General features: G+C 35.3%; 1 protein-coding gene across 15 annotated transcripts in view; it reads left to right on the top strand.

Moving 5' to 3' along the window:
- AHI1 (Abelson helper integration site 1) overlaps window positions 1-19,774 on the top strand; it is a 214,469-nt gene that overhangs the window by 115,803 nt on the left and 78,892 nt on the right. For all 15 annotated transcript variants that reach the window (XR_006717587.1, XR_006717588.1, XR_006717589.1 and 12 more), the window contains one exon: window positions 14,791-14,846. Coding sequence is in view for 12 of the 15 variants with exons in the window: in XM_045499720.1 (XP_045355676.1) it covers window positions 14,791-14,846 (56 nt within the window). In the remaining 3 variants the exon portion in view is untranslated. The remainder of the gene's footprint in view (window positions 1-14,790; window positions 14,847-19,774) is intronic.

The following is a 19,774-nucleotide window of genomic DNA, read 5'->3' as shown; positions in this document are numbered from 1 at the left end:
TTCCTACAAATATGTGTGAGTGACTGTGTGTGTGTGCGTGTGTGTGTGTGTGTTGTCTACACCTGACTTCTTTTTGAAAAGAGTCAAGTCACATCTCACAGCTACTAAGCTCTGTCGAAGCAGTGTAGCAGATGTTTTATTTTGGCCAATTCAGAGTCAACCAAATGTGATGTGTTTTTATTTGGTGCAGGGATAGGGGTCTCTTGTGTTTCTTTTTTCCTTATTTCCACTTGTGTAGTAACGTTATGAGGCTTGATACTTAATGTCTTCTCAGTCTTTTAATCTGTATATTTTCAAGTGATGATTTAACATTAACAACTAATGTTAAAGGCAGTTATAAATGCACAGTATAACAGGCAAATTAATTTACTTAATATTCATTAAACTTTTATAGGGAAAAAGTTGATATAGCAACATCTTTTTTTTTAATAACATCTCTTTGCCTTGAGTTATGGAAAATGTCTTCTAAATCATCATGCTTGTGTTTGGAATCTTAGCATATTACCTCTCCCTAGTACTTAAATTATTTGTTTTATAGATAGACCTGAGAATATGACTTCTCACCTTCCTACATTCTCGATAGCATAAGAGTGTAATAGATGAAAATACTTTTTCCATTATTAATTCTTTTCTCATTTTAACTTTTTTTTTGGAGTCTTTTCTTAATTCTAAAGGATGTTTAATTCTTTCACATGCAGATACTGGGAATGCAGCATTCATTCATACATTCAGTAAATACCCCGTGGGTACTTACTTTATCCCAGGCACTATTATAGGTGGTATGTGAATGTATAAGTGAACAAAACAGGTAAAAATCCATATCCTTGTTCAGCTTACCTTCCAGTGAGAGAAGGAGACAATAAGCAAATAAATATAGAATAAATAACAAGCAAAGGAGGGAAAGGGGTTAAAGTGAACTGGGAAGTGAGGTTATATTGCTGTTTTAAATAGGGTGGTCGAGAAAAAAATGTCACAAGGAAGCTGACAGTTGAGCAGAATTTTGAAGAAAGAAAGCCATGTCGTCTGGGAGAATAGCATCCCTAACCAAGATCTCAAGTCAGAGATTTGTGTGGTGTGGTTCTTCTTTTGAAGAACAAAGAGACCAGTATGGCTAGAGTAAAGGGAACGAGGGGAAAAGTAGAAGACAGTGAGGCCAGAGAGGTAGCAGGGGGCCATATTGCACAGAATCTTGTGTAAATGAAGTGCAGAACACTGCCTGTTCCCTGGTGCTGACAATATTCACAAGAGACATCTTTTTTTAGTTTCTTTTAATACTTATTTATTTTTGAGAGAGGGAGTGACCACAGCTGATGGAAAGAGAGGGACGCGGGCAGAGGATCTGAAGCGGGCTCTCTCTCAGCAGAGAACCTGATGCAGGGCTCCAACTCACAAAGCAAACCATGAGATCATGACCTGAGCTGAAGTAGGACGCCTAACCAACTGAGCCACACAGTCACCTGAGATATATTTTTAAACGGGAGAGGTACGTGGAATCTTACAGTTTGATACTCTCTAAATAAGAAAAATGAACAAAATGTACTGGAGTGTATATATGATGTAGTTACAAATCCTCAGAGAAGGCACTATTTAATTGTTATCAGATGAGAAAACTAATAATCATAAAAGGTGTTAGTGCATTCCAGCTAGGAAAGTCAGTTAAAAGGTGATTTTTAACAATCGAGGTGGGAAAATGGGACTGAAGTAAGAAGATAAAGACGGATAAAGACGTTTAGGGGCACCTGGGTGGCTCAGTCAGTTAAGCGTCCAACTTCAGCTCAGGTCTGATCTCACTATTCATGAGTTCGAACACCACATCGGGCACTGTGCTGATAGGTCGAAGCCTGGAGCCTGCTTCAGATTTGTGTCTCCCTCTCTCTCTCTCTGACTCTCTCCCGCTCACACTGTGTGTGTCTCTCTCTCTCAAGAATAAACATTAAAAAAAAATTTTTTTTTAAGAAAATAGAGATGTTTAAATCATTAAGTGTTAGAGATTTGGAATGTGAGTGGTAAGGAATAGAGAATTTGAGGGTAACTATGGCTTCTAATTTTGGTGAATAAGTAGATGGCAGTCCATTAACAAAAATAGGGAGATATCTAGAAATACTGGGGAAAAAAGGTAATGAATTATATTTCTGATATATTGAGTTTGTGATGCCTGGAAGACATTCAGAGCAAGGTATTAGTAGCTTGCTTATTCATTTGGGCCGCATTTATTAAATATCCTGCTATGAGTCAGGCCCTGTCCTAGGAACTAGACTGCATACTTTGAAATACGGGCTTGAAGGGGCACCTGGCTGGCTCAGTCGATGGAGCGAGTGACTCTTGAACTCAGGGTTGTGGGTTCGAGTCCCACATTGGGTGTAGAGATTTCTTAAAAATAAAATCTTAAAAAGTTTTTGAAATGTGGGCTTGGAGCATAAGTAAAGATTAAGGAGTCAGTGGCCTATGTGTAGTCTTGATGTCCACAGGAGTTAATGAGATAAGCTGGAAGAGGCTATTAAATGAAAAGAGACCAAGAGACTAAGAGCCATTAGGATGATTCCGAAATAGATAGCTTGGATGTTCACTAACCAGAAGACAGAAAAGGAAAAAAATGAGGAAAGCAGGCAATTGCATGAAGCTTCTTTTGGTGCTATATGTTGTTTTTTTTTTTAATTCTTCACTGCAATAATAAATTTGAAAGAAAAAAATGCCTGAATTATGATAGTTTACATTTTATCCTTTTTGTTGCTGTACTTTGGTTTTCAAGATTCTGTAGTATGACTGCTAAAATAATATTAGTCGTAGAGACTTACAGATACTAAATTATATTTAAAGGATTTCACACACACAGAATTGTAGTATTTTGGCTTTATCTATATAATAAATATGTGACATAATTATATTAGAAATATATCCTTACTATTCTCAGATTGAATATGTAGAAATATGCATGTCACAAAGGGTATGATTTGAACAGACCTTAATCTCCTGTTAAGAGTTTACTGAGGATGTTTGTCAGATACTAAAAATTGTATGCAGTTTTTGGTAGTAAATAACTACTGTAGAATTTTAAGTGATTGTTGGTTAGGACAGTTAAATTATTTGGGCATCAGTTTACAAGTTAGAGATATGCTAACATTATATTCTCAGTGGATCAGTGAATTTAATTTTTTATTCATAGTTGGGAATAAATAGCACAGATTATTAGAGACTGAAGGATCTTCCCAACAGGTGTGAGGCTTAAACTGAAGCACAGAAAGACTATGATGGCAGGGCTGTAACCAAGAGCCGTATTGTCTGGTTGATGCCGTCCACACTGTAGAGTTACTCTCTTTTCCCTGCTTGCTTTGTACGTTTCCAGAAGCATTACCAGTCTCAGTTTACCAGTCTCAAATGTTAGGGACCCCTTACCCTCCTTTCCAGTGTTTTACCTACTCATTCGTGTTTACATACCCTTGATGAGTAGGTCACTACCTATTTCCATAACTAACACAGGAAAAAGCCTACTGATTTGTGGTTTTGTGTATTCACTGTGCTTTACCTCTGTGGTCTGCGTAGATATCCAAACTTTGTAGACTCGGGGCCCTCAGCCTTTGACGTTTCTGAGTGTGGGACGGTTTTTTTCCTCTAATGTATGAAAAGTAAATTGTTCAAAGAATGTTCCCTTTCTGTAATCTGAAATATGTATCCAGTAAATGAAGGGCTTCCCATGCCATCCTGAAAAAGTCCAATATAAAAAATAAATGTTAACATTTTACTAGGCTAGATGAGGAAAAGTCATTTTAGGATTTGCATTTATTAAAAATTTATTTTAGATGAATATTTAGAAAAATACGTAGAATATGGGATGACTGTACCAGTGGAGAATCTGCAGCCTGTTTTGCTGCAAGATGTTTTTAACTCTCATTTTCTGTATATGTGTTTTCAGTCATTCAACAGGCATTTATTAAATATGAACTTTATGACACATAGAACTAAGCAAGTTTTCATAAACATAGTGAGTTTATGTTATGATAGAGGATTGTACAGGCATGCTAAGGGAGGGAAGAGCTGGAGGGAGGTATATGAATCAGAGTGCGGTCTGAAGAAGAATATCACAGACCATTTCCTAGAGAACACAGTGTTTGACCTGAGCTTTAAAGGATGTCTAGGAAATAATTCAGCTTAGAAGGAGGTGTCAGAAATGGAGAAAGCTTAGGTACATTCTGCTTAAAGAGCAGCTGGGGGAATGGCAAGGGTGAATGACAGGGGGGATGGTTAGTGAGCCAGGCAGTAGCTACATCCTGAATAGCTTTGTGTGCCATTTTTAGTTAAGCAGTTGAGTTAAAAACTCGAGAAGGGTGATTTTTATCCTAAAGACTATGCTATAGAAGAAGAGGATAACAATTTTTCCTTAGAATAGCCACTCTGGCAGTGTGGGATGTCATTGGAAAGCCCAAGTCAGGGGGGTTGGTTAGGAATCTATTCCAGTTATCCAAATGAGGAGAAACAGTCCAAGTTAAGTAATGGGATAGAGAGGAGGGGGCAGGGTTTATATATATATACATGGGTATGTATGCCATCTGAACCCACACACATGTATATGTATGTATGGGCATAGTTTTTAATAAAAATATTTTTATGGTATGATAAAGTTAATTACTTTTTACCTCAGGTTGTATGAAGCAAGCCATTAAGTTTTCTAAAGCAGAACTCATTATTAGACTATCTGACCCTTCATACAAATATTTAATTATAATGCTTACTTTAGTTCTACCTGTATTTGAGGGCTATTGAAAAAATATACAAATATACGTTATTTTAAACATCAAAATAAACATTCTGATACTGTGTGTGTGTGTATGTGTGTGTGTGTGTGTGTGTGTGTGTGTGTGTATTTCAAACATACATAGTATGCCAGATGCAATTTGAAGTATTTTTTCCTATAGTTAACTAATTAATTCTCCCATCAACCTATGAGATACATATTGTTTTCCCTGTACTGAATGAGGAAATGGAGACACAGAGTGGAGAAATAATTTGCCCAAGGTCACATAGCTAATCACTGCCAGAGCTGGTCTTCCGAAACATACAGAGTAGTTCCAGAGTCAGGATTATTATGGATAAATATTATTATTTAAATTGTCCTTTGAAATGTTTTTTCTCTAATTGTAAAGGAGCAAAAACTAATAATAGAGAATTATAGATAACTGATACCTCTGATTTGGGACAGGGATTTGCCATGAAAATTATTTCTCAATAAACAGATTTATTGAGTGAAGCTATCAATATGTAAACTATAAATACATATTGTAGTAGCTTTTTATTCATTTGTGCATTAATTTTGGAGGTTTTTCTTATTTTTAGGAAGACACTCCATTAAATTCAGAGTTGGGAGAAGTGTTTTCATTGACTGTTTTTAAATAATGCTGAGAAATTTTTTCAGTGAGAACCTAAGCCCTGTTTACTCTGCTTACGTGGAAGATTTAGCAATATTCAAAACCATTGACTGTTTGCTTGCCTGCTGTATGATCATTACATGTCTAATAAGTGTATTTTGAAGTGTATTTTCCCCAAGTGTATTTTGAAGTTTTTTAATACCACAAAAAAGTTGGAAACAAGATAAAATAAAACCAAATTTGCACCATTTGCATCTTCCCTTCAAAACCTTCATTCAAATATCTGTTAAGAATAAGGATATTCTCTATATAATCATGGTACCATTATCACAAGGAAAATTAACAATGATTCTATAATATCAAATAAACAGTTCATATTCACAGTTTCTTAATTCTATCTAAAGTATCTTAAGCAGTTTTTTGTTTGCATGCTTATTTGTCCAGCATCCAATCCAGAGTCACACTTATATTGGTTGCTATGTCATTTTAGTCTCATTTAATCTCTGTTAATCTACTCCTTTGGTGGTGGTGTTTTTCATGACATGGACTTTTTTGAAGAGTCTGACTGAGCCAGTTGTTCGGTAGAATATCCAGTGTTTTGTTTTTATCTATTTCACTGTGATTAGATTCAGGTTAAACTGTTTTGGCAAGAACACTATAATGTGTATTTTTCTGCATCACGTCAGGGGGCATGGAATGTCAGGGTGTTCCATGACTTGTGTTGCTAAATTTAATCCTTGATTAACTTGGTGAACACTAGATCTCTCTGTGGTAAAGGTAAACTTTTCCCTTTGTAATTGCTGAGTGGGTATTCTGTGGGCTGATACTTTGAGACAATGTGAATACCCTGTTCCCCAACAGCCTTACTCAGCGGTTTCGGCAGCCACTGATGATCCTTACTTGAAATAACTATTAACAGTGGTTGGTTTCTAACGTTGATTGGTTCTACATTTATTGGCTGGTGTTCAGTCCAGAGGCGCATTTCCTTTTCTTCTTGCCTGTCTCTTTTGAGTATTGTGAATTTTTTTCATTCACTTTGTTGTACTTCTTCACTGTCATTTTCTTTGTGTTGCTGAAACTGTTCCCTAATTTGGGAAGGAGGAGCCCCTTCATGTCCACTCCTGTGTCCTTTGATACGAACCAGGTAGCTCAGAGTGTGTGCTGCTTGCAGTGTCCTAGGTTCATCCTGTATTTGCCCTACCCAAAGCTGGAATCAGTCAGTTCTCCAAGGAGTCCTGGTACTAGTTTGTGGATAATGGAATTTAGAAACTAAAATTCGGGGCTGAGTACACTCATTGCTGTTGGGATATCATTGCTTCTAAGACTTTTTTTCACTGGACATATCTAGGAAATCAAGTCTTAAAAGCTCAATGAATTCATACTGTGACTTCCAACTTAAATTTTAAATCACCCTTATTAATATTTGTATATTTTTGCTTTCCATAATAGGGAAACTTGTCATCTGTCAGTAATGTAGGTTGCAAACATTTTCTCCAAGTTTTATATTTGGCTTTTGATTTTGCAGCACAAAATTTGAAGAAAGCTTTTCTCATTGGGTTTGTAAAGACATTCACTATGTTTTTTCTTCTCATATTGGTATAGCTTCATTTTTAGCATTTAAACATGACCCATTAAGAATTTCTTTTCCTAGTGTATGGTGTGAGGTATGGATCAGTTCTTTTTCAAAACATACATTGCATCCCAACACCATGTATTAAAAAGTATCTCTTCCTCTTTGCATGTAATTTCCATATGTAATTGGATCCTTTTCTGAACATTTTAATATATTCTACTGGTCTACAGGTCTATTCATGTGTCATTACCACATTGTTTTAATTGCAGAGACTTTTTATAATATGTATTGATCTTTAGTAGTGTTTATTTCCCCTCATTGCTCTTTTTATTCCCCAGGATTTTTCTAGGTGTTCTTGCATATACTTCTGTATGAATTTTAGAGTCAATTTGTGCTGGGGCAAAAAACTTTTTTTTATTGAAATCACACTAAATTCATATATTATGTTGGAGGGAATTAGCCTTTATATAATGTTACATGTTCTTGTTGCAGAATAAGGGGTGTCTGTTTGTTCAGGGCTACTTTTATGTCTTTTAGAAATATTTTAACATTCATATTGTTTTGTACATTTCTTGTATTTATTCAGGTATTTTATCTTTTATTTTGCTCTTATAAATGAGGTATTCTTTGTCATATATCTTCTAGCTAGTTTGAATATGTAAAGGATATTGATTTTTGTATATTAAATTTTATATTGTGCTAACTTCCTGATGTATTGTTATTGATTATGTTACTTTTAGCAGTGATTCTTTTGAATTTTCTAGTTATAAAATTATATTATCTGAAAAACAGTTTTACTTCTTTTCTAGTTCTTAAGAATGCTTGCAAGCTCTGCACCACTTGTATGTTAAATTTGCCTTGAAAGAACACTACCTTCTAAAACTACTTTACTGGAATATAGTACATTTTATTTCATTTTTTCCTAGTCAAAAGTAATCAAAGCATAATTCTTTCTGCCTTATATAGAGATTCATGATTTCTAAAACTCAAAAAGGATGCATAGTTATATTGTTGCATGAAGTGAATGGCTCCTAAAAAGGGGTCATGAAAGGGAGAATCAGGGTTCTCTTGTCCCTAGCACAGTGCCTTGTGCTTAGTGGGTAGCCCATAAACATTTGGTGATGATACATAATATTGCTGTATATATATTCTGACTCTAGAATTTGGCACATATTCCTGCCTTTCTTGCTTTTGCAAGAAATTTCATTATCTTGTTTTTTTTTCCTTTGTTCGTGGTCTTGAGTTGAAGGTGTGTGGACTTTAGGGAAACTGTAAAATATATAATTCTGCTGTTTGAGTCAGTCAAGTACAGGGGTAAATGTCATGCTCTAGTTTTCTACAAAATAAAATACCTAACCATCTCCCAAAAAGCGTAAAATGTTTTCCATTATCTTCTCTAGAATGTGTAATATCTGGAAAATTAGGAAAATTTTAAAGTAACACACTTTGGTTTTACAGTAAGTTTAGATACATTACCAGAGAACGTAGTAAATTAACATTTTTGAAAGCAGTCCTAGAGGATTAACTCAAACATTCTGATAACTAATGCACACAGGTAAATATGTATTATAGCACGTGAACTCAGTGGATATGGCATAGTTTCCATTTATTCATTTCGAGAGTTGGGGGTCTTCTGGGTTTTAAGCATTTGGACTAGGCACTTAGATGCAAAGATGAATAAAATCAGGGCCTTGCCACAGGAGTCAAACACGCCAATGGGTCTGGAGGGTTTGTGACTCATACACGTAGGTTTCAGTCATGGTACTGCTGCTCATTGGTTGTGTGACTTTGGGAATGCTACCCATCTTCCTATTTACTTTCTAGAAGCCACTACTGTTTCCTTCCTTTAAAATAGAGTTATCTTCATTGCTTGTTAATTAATATCTTAAAATTCTTAATAGTTGTTGAGTTTTGTTTGTTTCATTACATTTTAATTTAAAAGACCCTCTCATTCTTCCTTTGTCATCAGTGGCACTACCAGTTCTAGAAAGTTATTTGGTCATGTTCAGGTTACTGAAACTCCTTATGAGAGTTGATAGTTTTCTTTGCATGCTCATGGTTTGTGGTCCCAACTATACTGATAGAGGTCTGAGCTATGGCAAAACACGAAAACACCCACCTGCTGAGGCACAGGGGTGAGCTCCTCCTCTCAGGTCTCATCAGTTGCAAGTTACAGTCCTCTCCCAGTGGCTGGGCCTGGAACCAGACTCCTCCAGTTGTGTAGGTCCCTTTGCATGTAGGCTCTTTTATTTTTTTTTTTTTAATTTTTTTTTTTTTTCAACGTTTATTTATTTTTGGGACAGAGAGAGACACAGCATGAACAGGGGAGGGGCAGAGAGAGAGGGAGACACAGAATCAGAAACAGGCTCCAGGCTCTGAGCCATCAGCCCAGAGCCCGACGCGGGGCTCGAACTCACGGACCGCGAGATCGTGACCTGGCTGAAGTCGGACGCTTAACCGACTGCGCCACCCAGGCGCCCCACATGTAGGCTCTTTTAGATCCACTGTGGTGCATAGGCTCTCCCAAGCTCTTTTTTTTTTTTTTTTTTTTTTTTAATTTTTTTTTTTTTTTTCAACATTTATTTATTTTTGGGACAGAGAGAGACAGAGCATGAACGGGGGAGGGGCAGAGAGAGAGGGAGACACAGAATCTGAAACAGGCTCCAGGCTCTGAGCCATCAGCCCAGAGCCTGACGCGGGGCTCGAACTCACGGACCGCGAGATCGTGACCTGGCTGAAGTCGGACGCTTAACCGACTGCGCCACCCAGGCGCCCCTCTCCCAAGCTCTTGATACACTAAAAACATTAAACTGACAAATACAGCCAGTTACCCAGAGCATTTATTATAACTTCTGCAGGCTGAGAGACCTCAGTGAACTCTAAAAAAACATTTTGCCTACACCTTTGGAAGAGACCAGCTTTCCCTGCACATGTCCTTGCTTAGTACCAAGGAGAACAGAGCCCTCCCGCACCTGCCCCTACCCCCATTCCTGACACATTGGCATTGAGATCCCAGGAAAAAACTTGATCTTCTGATATACTCTCTAGGGTTTGCCATCCTGTTTGCTTTCATCCTTGTAGGCCTCTAGAAAGAAACTAAGCTAAACTGTATGATTTCAAGTTTTAAAAGCATTAGACAAAGTGAAAAGAAGATGCTTCCTTAGAAGATTAAGTACATTGGTTATCATAAAGATAAAAATTTTGAAGGTAAAATAAAATGAACTGCTAAATTTACAGAAGTAACAGAATAAAATTTCTCTAAGCAGTTGATAAAACTCTGCCCATTAAAGGGCTTATCAAGTCCCAAGAAAGGTTAATTATAGCCAAGACACAATTTGATATACCCTAGTAAAATATCTGATTTTCCAGATACAGGGAAAATTTCACAAGCCTGTACATAAAGGAACAGGTTCTTTACCTTAGGAAGAGAGTTGAATGTAAAAGTCTCGAAATCTGGCTGATAGTGGAATAACCTGTTCAGACAACTAAGATAAAGGATTTCTTATCCAAAAATCAATTACTCAGATTTAGAGGGAGGAACTGATCTTATTTTTAGATATTTAATAAGTAGATGTACCGAGATTAAAGCAACAGCCCAAGCCCAACCCAGGCTAACTCCTGATTTGAATACAAAGATCCACCCTTCACCATAGCTTTCAAGAAGAAGAAAGAGTGAGCCCTTTCTGGGGAAGCATGCTTTCTCTCTCATTCTCTACCAATTATATATCTAATAGGTCTAACCTGCAGTCAGAAATATGAAGCATGTGAATAAGCAGGAATAGGTGACCCATAATCAAGAAAAAGAACAATCAGTAGAAGGATTGGAATTCGTAGACAAGAACTTTGAAATAACTTTTATACATATGTTAAATAATTTTTGAAGAAACATGGGTATGATGAATAATTTCAGCAGAGAAATGGAAACCATAAAAAAAGAAATAAGTGGAAATTCTGCATCTAAAGAGTATAATAGATAAAATGAAAAGTTCATTAAGTGAACCTAATTGCTGATAGTACACATTGAAAGAAAGGATCCTTGAACTCAAGGACATAACAATAAAAATCATCCAAATCGAAGCACAGGGTAGGGGAGGGAAATAACAGAGCATCAGACCTGTGTGACTACATCAAATCATCTAAACATGTATAAATGGAATTCCAGAAGGAAAATAGAGAAGATAGGGTGAAGAACTAATAGGCCAAGAATTTTCCAGCTCTAATAAAAGAAAATAACGTAAAAGATATAAAAAGCTTAGCAAACCCCAAGAATATATATAAGTGAAACCTCACCTAGGTACATTTTAAATAAACTGAGGAAAATGAAACCTAAAGAAAAGATCATAAAAGCAGCCAAAGGAAAAAATGCATGACATTCAGAGAATAATAGTAAGAAATGATGGCTTTGTTCTCGTAAGAAACAATGGTATAAAATCAGTAAAGTGCTAAAAGACAATGGCTATCAACCTAGATTTCAGTATCCAGCAAAATTAGCCTTCGTACATGAATGCCTGCTAAAGTCTTTACAGGAAAAAAAAAAAAAAACAGTCATCCACAGATTTACACCGTGAGAGATTCAACAAAGAGTTCATCAGTCTAAAGGGAAATGATCTCAGATGAAAACTTGGATCTGCAGGAAGGAATGAAAACACTGGAAAGGATCAGTATATGTGTAAATATAAAAAGCTGATTTTTCATTCTTAAATACTACTGTTTAAAACAGTATCCAGGCAAAATGTTGTGGGGTTTATAACATATGGAGGTAAAATACAACAATAGCATAAAGGGTGGAAGGGTAGATGGAGTAATACTGCTTTGAGATATTTATATTGTTAGTAAAGTATAAAATCATAATTCGGGGTGCCCTGTAATAAATTAGAGATATATATTGCAATCTCTAGCCACTAAAAGAAAAAAATAAAGATGTGTAGCTAACAATATAGCCATTGGGGATATAAAATGGAATAGTAAAAGTATTTGATTATTTCAAAAGAGTATGGAGAAAAGAGAAAGGAACAGAACTAGATGCAACAAAATAGCAAGATGGCAGACTTAAACATAGCCATATCAGTAATTGCATTAAATGTAAATAAATATCAAGAAGCAGAGATTGTCAGACTGGATAATCTAGTGGTAAATATCTATTGACATATTGATTTTTTTATTTGGTAGATTAATTTATCCTACAGATGTAATATTAAGTTCATTGTGAGGTATTTGGATTTTTAAAATATAATAAGTTGGACCTTTTAACCATATTACTGCATCATTAATTAGTGAACAAAAATTTAATTTAGAATAAGTACAAACAATTGTAGTTTCATTTTTTTAAATTGTTTCCCCAAAAGTTAAGTGTATTAGTTAGCCTCCAGAGAAACAGAACCAGTAGAATGTGTATATAGATCGATTTATTTTGAGGAATTGGTTTACGCGCTTGTGCAGGCCGGCAGGTACAAAACCTCCAAGGTCAGCTGATAGCCTGGAGACCCAGGGAAGAGTTATAGTTCAAGTCCAAAAGCAGTGTGTTGGCAAAATTTTTTCTCTTTCAGGGGAAGTCATTCTTTTTCTTAAGACCTTCAACCAACTGGATGAAACCCTCTCACATTACGGAGAGCAATCTCCTTTACTCAGAGCCTGTTGATTTAAGTGTTCATCTTATCTAAAACATACCTTCACAGAAACATCTGGAATGTTTGACCAGATATGCAGGACTGTGGCCTAGCCAATCTGACACACAAAAATAACCAGCACAGCAATCTATTTATTAGGAGCTTTCACTTATTATCATACCTTAATGAAAGTGAAATAACATACAAATGGAGACTTTTTTGGTAAAATGTACTTAAAATAGTAAGCTGTTTGGGAACATTTTTTCTTACGCTTATTTTGTGTATATTCATTACTGAAAGCTCGAACAAACATGTATTAATTGTATTTCCAAATCATATTATTTCAATTGGCAATCTAAATTTAAAACTAAGGTTATATCTTTGGATAATCCACTTTAAAAATTTTTAGTTTCCACCACCTACTTATCCTGAAATTGAAACTGTAAAATACGTAGCTGTTTTTTCTTTGTAATTGTATAAGCTGAAGATGTAGATTTAGTTTTTATTTTCAACATCTTGAAGTTACTTTCTTAATGGATAAGAACTTTAAAATTAGTAATCAGCCTAGGTCAGTTTTATAGCAGTCAGATTACAATAGTGAGAACACACATGTAAGATTTTGCTAACTCTTGATTAAAAGCCTGTGTCATGCCAGACTGTTCTCAGTGGATGCAGCCAGAGAGGGTTGTGGGGAGTGTGGGCGCTGGGGAAGTGGGGATTTCACCATTTGTTCTATATACTTCAGTATTACTAAAATCTACCAGTAAGAGTCAGCATTATCTGAACATTTTCTAATATGTTTACTTGGGGTTTTTAAAAATTTTTTATTCAAGACCAGTGTTACTCTATGAATAAAAATGTCTTTGCATAAAAATTACTTTAAAGATTTTGTTATTATTCTTAAGACAAAACTTTTAATTTGCTTTGTAGTATTTTTTCAAATACAGAGTATTTATATTTCAAATTTGTATTTCAAATACTCTGTATATGAAAAAATACTCTAGTATTTCTATATACTAGAGTATTTTTTTCAAATCCTCTGTTTTACTCGAGTCTTGAGGTCAGAAATTATAATTTATCCTTTATAATTCATCTTTTATCACTGATACCAAATAGCCACTTAGTAAATATTAGTTGAGTGTATAAGGTAGTATACTGCTTTATACTTCATTGGCTAATTATAGCTGAATTTTTTAAATGAAACAAAAAAAAATTTTTAATCGTGTTTCATGGTACTTTGTTCATTTTTAAATATTATTTCACAGCGATAAAAAGTGATTGTTTTATGATTCTCTCACATAATCCCTTATCATACTTGAAGAAGAATGAGTTAAATGACTGTAAATGGGAGGAGCTATTGTTTCAATCAGAAATTGTGCTAATTGCTCCTAACAATACTTGTAGTTCTTACTTCTAAGCAGCCTTGCATGTGAAAGCCTGTATCATTATTTGAAGGAACTAGAACTATTCTAATGTCCTAACTCACCTGTTGGTTTGCTGATGGACAGAGATTATAAAGTAAATGAGACCCACACCTGTGTTCATTTTTAACCTGAGCTAGACTTTGAACCAGTATCTTTATAGATGAGATACAATGTGTTATATCCTTAAAAGCTGTTTATTACAAAGAAATGCAGGAGAGGACATTCGGAACAAAAAGATAAATCCACACATGATAAAAGGATTTTTCTCAAGTTTAGCAGTCAATATTATCATTTTAAAGGAGAGAATCAGGGGGAACTTTTTTTTTTCAGACACTCCATGGTGATTGAATAAATAGAATATGACATAGTAGGAAGTCAAGTGATCAAAGAGAAATTCAAGTAGATTTATTTATTCTTTATGAGAAAATAAGGAAGTGATTCCTTTTACAGCCTTTGTGATATTTCTTTATGAAAACTTGATGACCTCAAGTCAGAAATAAAAATTTAATGGAAGAACTGCAGCAGAGTGGAGATAATGGTATAATTTTTGAGCCAAGAGCAGGATATGGACACATCTTAGACTATTGCTAAACACCTCTTGAATGGGAAAATTTGCTCAGCTCACTTTGAGTTGGGTCTCTTAGTTAGCTAAACTCTCCAACTGTTTCTGACCAAAGAATTCATGATAGAACTTTAAAGGATCCTGCCATTCAAATGAGACTTTTTTCCTTATAAGCTATAGGAGTTACCTCTTACTGAGATAAATGTTTTCACAATAAAATGTATAGGTATAATCAAATATCTATCATCTTCTTTTCTTTGCACAGGAATTATCAACATAGAAAGAAAGCCTTGTAACCATCATGTAGATACAGCACCAACGGTAAGACAGTCTATTTCTGCATTGTTAAAACTGATAAGCTACAAAATGATCCTGGTTATAGGACACAAAATGCCATTGTAGAAAAGTCTTTTGACCTCCCTTTTGCCGAAAATTATACCCCTTCAAGAAAATTAACCTCATGTTTTCTAACTTAATGAGGAAAACATACTAATTTTTGCCAATATTTGGGAAAATAAGATATGGTATCATTTTTGCAGATACTTGTTTATGTTACTATTATAAATAGAATGATTTTTAATTTAAAAATATTTTAGATTTTTAATAAGCTAATATAAATCTTCACACAAATTTATTTACACTTTTTAAAATGAGTTTTATTTTGTGCACTAGCATCATTATTTAGAGTGAATATTTTTTTTTTTTTTTTTTTTAAATTTTTCAACGTTTATTTATTTTTGGGACAGAGAGAGACAGAGCATGAACGGGGGAGGGGCAGAGAGAGAGGGAGACACAGAATCGGAAACAGGCTCCAGGCTCTGAGCCATCAGCCCAGAGCCTGACGCGGGGCTCGAACTCGCGGACCGCGAGATCGTGACCTGGCTGAAGTTGGACGCTTAACCGACTGCGCCACCCAGGCGCCCCAAGAGTGAATATTTTTTAATAGTAAAAGCAGGCCATCATGTTTCATTTCTCTTATGAATTACTATGCTTTATTATTATAGAAGTGAAAACTTTTATCCCTCTTCTATTACTGCCAGACAACAAAAGGCATTTAACAATTATAATACCTATTTACTATGTTAAAGATAACTGTATAAGATAATGTAGAAGGAAAACAATTAAATTTCCCTTCTATTCTCTAAATATAATATTTGAATGAAATATGTATCAGTGGCCAATTCCCACTTGAAAGATCCATAAAATAATACAGAGTAAAATATATCTTATTCTTCACTGAGCATAATCTTGTTTCTCTTATCGATCCTGTATATTAAGTCTTTTAGATACTCCATACAGTTCATCATTTCCTGTTAGAAAGATTTGGTAATGCCTTTTTTATGAAAATAAAGGCAATATTAAACTATATTTGAATTTTATTGATAATATTTTCCTCACTGGCAGGTTGCCTCCATTTTCCATTTGTAATAAATTCATATGATTGAGTCATCCTGTTTGATAACTTACTGTGTGGGGCTCTGGAAAAGTGGTGTTTGAGGAATTAAACACCACTGTAATCCTAAAAGTACTTGGCTATTGTGTGTGTTGCAGTTAAACTTTAGTAAGTATGCTAAAATAGTAGTCATGACATGTACACTGTATTCTTTAATATTTAAAAAATGCAGACTAGCAATTATGGAAAATAATTTATTTTCTCTCAGGTGTAGGTCTTAAAAGTTGAGGTGTCTGAGGTGGGGTTTGAACCCTTTACTCCTTGAGGAGAAACTCCAGGTTTTACTTTTTCTGTCGGTTGTGGGTCACTGCACTGGGGTCGGGGTTTATGGCAAGGTTGTATCTTAGGCTCTCCTACATGCTTCAATGTGGTTTTCTTCTTGTTTGCCTGTGGGGTAGTCCTCATTCAGCCAGCCTTTTGGTTTTTTAAGAGGAAATTGTTCCACATGTAGCTACAGACTTAGTGTGTCAGTGGGAGGAGGTAAGTTGAGGATCTTCCTGTGTTACCATCTTGAACTGGAACCCCTTAATGTATTTGAAAAAGATACTTACTGGATTATTTACATACTTTTGAAATTCAGTTTATTCCTATAGGCTTTCCTACAGCACCTGTGTTTCCATTTCTGGTTTTGTTGGGGGTTTTTTTGGTACATTCTAGAACTCAGAAAAGTGTAACCTAACAGTTTTTTTTGTTTTACTCTGTAGGCTGATTGTAGATTTCCGTCTTAACTAAATGATGCAATAATAGAACTGACTTCTCATGAAATCATGAGAAATAATGGCATTAATGTTTACAGTAATGCCCTAACAGTCTCAGAATGACTCCAAAGAACCAAACAAAATCTAATACATAAGGGTTTAGGTATTGTTGGTCTTTTTTTATGTTTTTTCAGTTGGATTATTAAATTATAGCTCCTAATATATTAATAACATTTCTGATCTATAAAGCTGTAAGTTTTAATATATTTGGTTTATACAGGCACACCCCAAACATGCATTGGTTCTCCAAGCCCTCACTTGAGCCAGGCTGCATTTTGGTATGTTTTTCTGAGCTCCTTCAGTGTCTTTACTACAAACTCCTTAGTTTACTAGTTTACTTAGTTTACTACTGCCCCCTCATTCCCAAAAAGTCCCCTACCTTGCTGACAGTTAACTTTGGCCTTTTGTCCATAACCTCTAAATAGAATCACAAGTCTGTTCATTACCCAGTGTCTTCTGGTCCCCAGGAGAGGAAAAGTCTGATTTTCACGGAAATAGTGTTACCTAATTTCCATCCTTTGTATGTGTGTGCCCTTGTTTTCCTTAAAGGGTTTAAGAGAAGAAGGTATTTAGAGATAAAAGAAATAGGAAAAAGTCTGTCGGAAAACTTTAACAAAGTAGAGTATTTGTAAGTTCAAACCTGGTACTACTCTAGCCCAAAAAGGAGAGATACTCTGGGGTCCTGAGAAAAGATAAGAAGGCGGTGGACCAGGGTTTTAGAATGGCTGAGGCCAGGTCCCTGAGTGACTTCCTGGACCTCGTTCCTAACCACCAGCCTCCAGGTCACCTCTCTCTGTAAGTTATCACCTCCACTTTCCTGTTGCTCCGAGAATTACCGCAGATGGTTTGGGGCCCAGAGAGTGCTAGATGCTAATTACAGCAGTTCAGCAGGTGAGGGAAATGAGACTTTTTCAGGCCTCTATCAAAAACTGTGTTTCTTGACATTCCAAATCGGAATGAACTTTTCAGTAAATCTATGGTTATGGAGGAGAGTTTGATCCTATAGTGTTCTAATGTGATGCGGTGTTCTTTAAGTATAGGTTAGCCTGAAAACAAAACCACCTCTTTGTTGTGTTCTCTCCCACTCTCTTTTTAACTGTCTTGTTTCTTTTTGTTGTTGTTGTTCATTTAACACATGAGCTTTAATTTTTTTGTTTGGAATTTTTTTCTTTCTGACATTAAATAACACCCTGTGTGTTTTTGAGATGCCTTCAATTAGAAGTAAAACAGAATATCCACACATGGCATGATCTCCTCCTTCAAAGAGAATCAAACCTCACTATTCACTTTTTTTTTTTTTGCATTTTGAGCTCTTAATTTTGTTTATATCCAACAGTATATTTTCAAGTTATTTTTTTCCAGAAATATAATGTGAGAGGTATATTATCTGAGTATCTGAGTCTACATATTTTAAAATATCTTAGTTGTCTTTGAATAAGAGTTTGCTAGGGTTTTTAATTATTTGGACATAAACTTTCCCCCTCAGAACATTATGGAAATTGATCTTCTTTTGCTTTCTGGTATTTAGTGTTTTGGGTGAGACATTGGACACCAGCCTAACAGTTCTTTTGTGAAGGTAGCCTGTTTTACCTACTCATATATTCAGATTTTCTTTTATTTTCTTTATACCTGATGTCCTAGTTCAGATTTGATGGTTAAATGTGTGGCTTTCTTTTTGTCCTGAATGGTAGTCACTCAAACACTTTACTATTATAGGAAAAGCAAATAAGACATTAGACAGTCATGATATTAGATTACATGAAAATAATTAGATCATGCCACTTTAAGAACGAGTTGCTGTTAAGGATAATATCAGACTCAAGATTAATCAGAGGTCATTGTCTGAACCCTGCAAGGCAGGTGTAAAAGTTAGTTAATAGTTAAGTAAGCACAGGCTTGAGTCTCATATTCACTTTAAATGAAGGACTCATTTGTAAATCAGAGAAAAATCACAACTAGCATAAGGAAGTCTCTGTAAATCTTTGGTCTTATTGAGATTATTACAAACCTGCCCATAGCCTGCTATATGCATGGAACTTCCCATAGCTTTGTATGTTTTCTGTTGGAATTAAAACACGATAAGTCATGCTGAATATGTACAGAATTTTTAGTGATTTGAGAAGAATTGTTTTTGAATCTCTTCTAGTGAAAACTGGTATGTTAAAAATTCAAGCATCAGCATGGCCTGTTGAATTGATTGCTGATTTTTATAAAGCTCCTGCATTCCAAACCTGTAACGCTAGTTAATACTACTCCTTTCTTCCTCTTTTATTCAGTGATCCCACAATCCGCATTAATGAGAACAAATTTTCTTTTAACAAATGGATTTTCTGGCAGTGTATATAATTACAGCTTGCATCAGCCACAACGGGTTGAAACAAAATCCAGGCTGTCTCATTAAGATTATACCAGTTATGGGATACTTTTGCCATCCATCTAAATATTTCATTAATTATTAGAAATTAAAATATCCCAGTCTGATTAGAAATTTATTCATTCATTATTCTTCATTTTGTAAGTTGCATTTAACAAACTTTTATTCATTCTGCAGTTATACTTCTAGGTTTTCTCAGGGCTTGATTGACAAGTTTTTGTCATGTAATGTTTCATCAGTAGTAAATTTCAATATGTTTTACAGTATTTTACTATTCTGGAAAAATATCTGAGATGTTCATGATGTTGCTTGCCGTTTACACTAAACTTATTCGTAAAGGTGTTGATCTGAATCCTAAAAATTAAAATCTATTCTAAGAAAGAGAGCATGACTGGGGGAGGGGCAGACAGAGAAGGAGAGAGAGACTTCCAAGGCTCCACACTGTCAGTGCAGAACCTGAGGCAGAGCTCAGTCTCACGAGCCAAGAGATCATGACCTGAGCTGAAACCAGGAGTTGGATGCTCAATGAACTGAGCCACCCGGGTGCCCCTCTGTGACATTTTAAGTTGTCTTTGTTGTTAGGTTTGGGTCATTATTTAGCCCACTATGTAAGTTCACAAGATTGCTATATATTCTATTATTACACACAAGTATACTATGCCTT

The sequence above is a fragment of the Leopardus geoffroyi genome, chromosome B2 (genome assembly GCF_018350155.1).
Source record: "Leopardus geoffroyi isolate Oge1 chromosome B2, O.geoffroyi_Oge1_pat1.0, whole genome shotgun sequence".
NCBI classification, from domain to species: domain Eukaryota; kingdom Metazoa; phylum Chordata; class Mammalia; order Carnivora; family Felidae; genus Leopardus; species Leopardus geoffroyi.
This window is presented reverse-complemented; position numbering and strand designations above follow the sequence as displayed.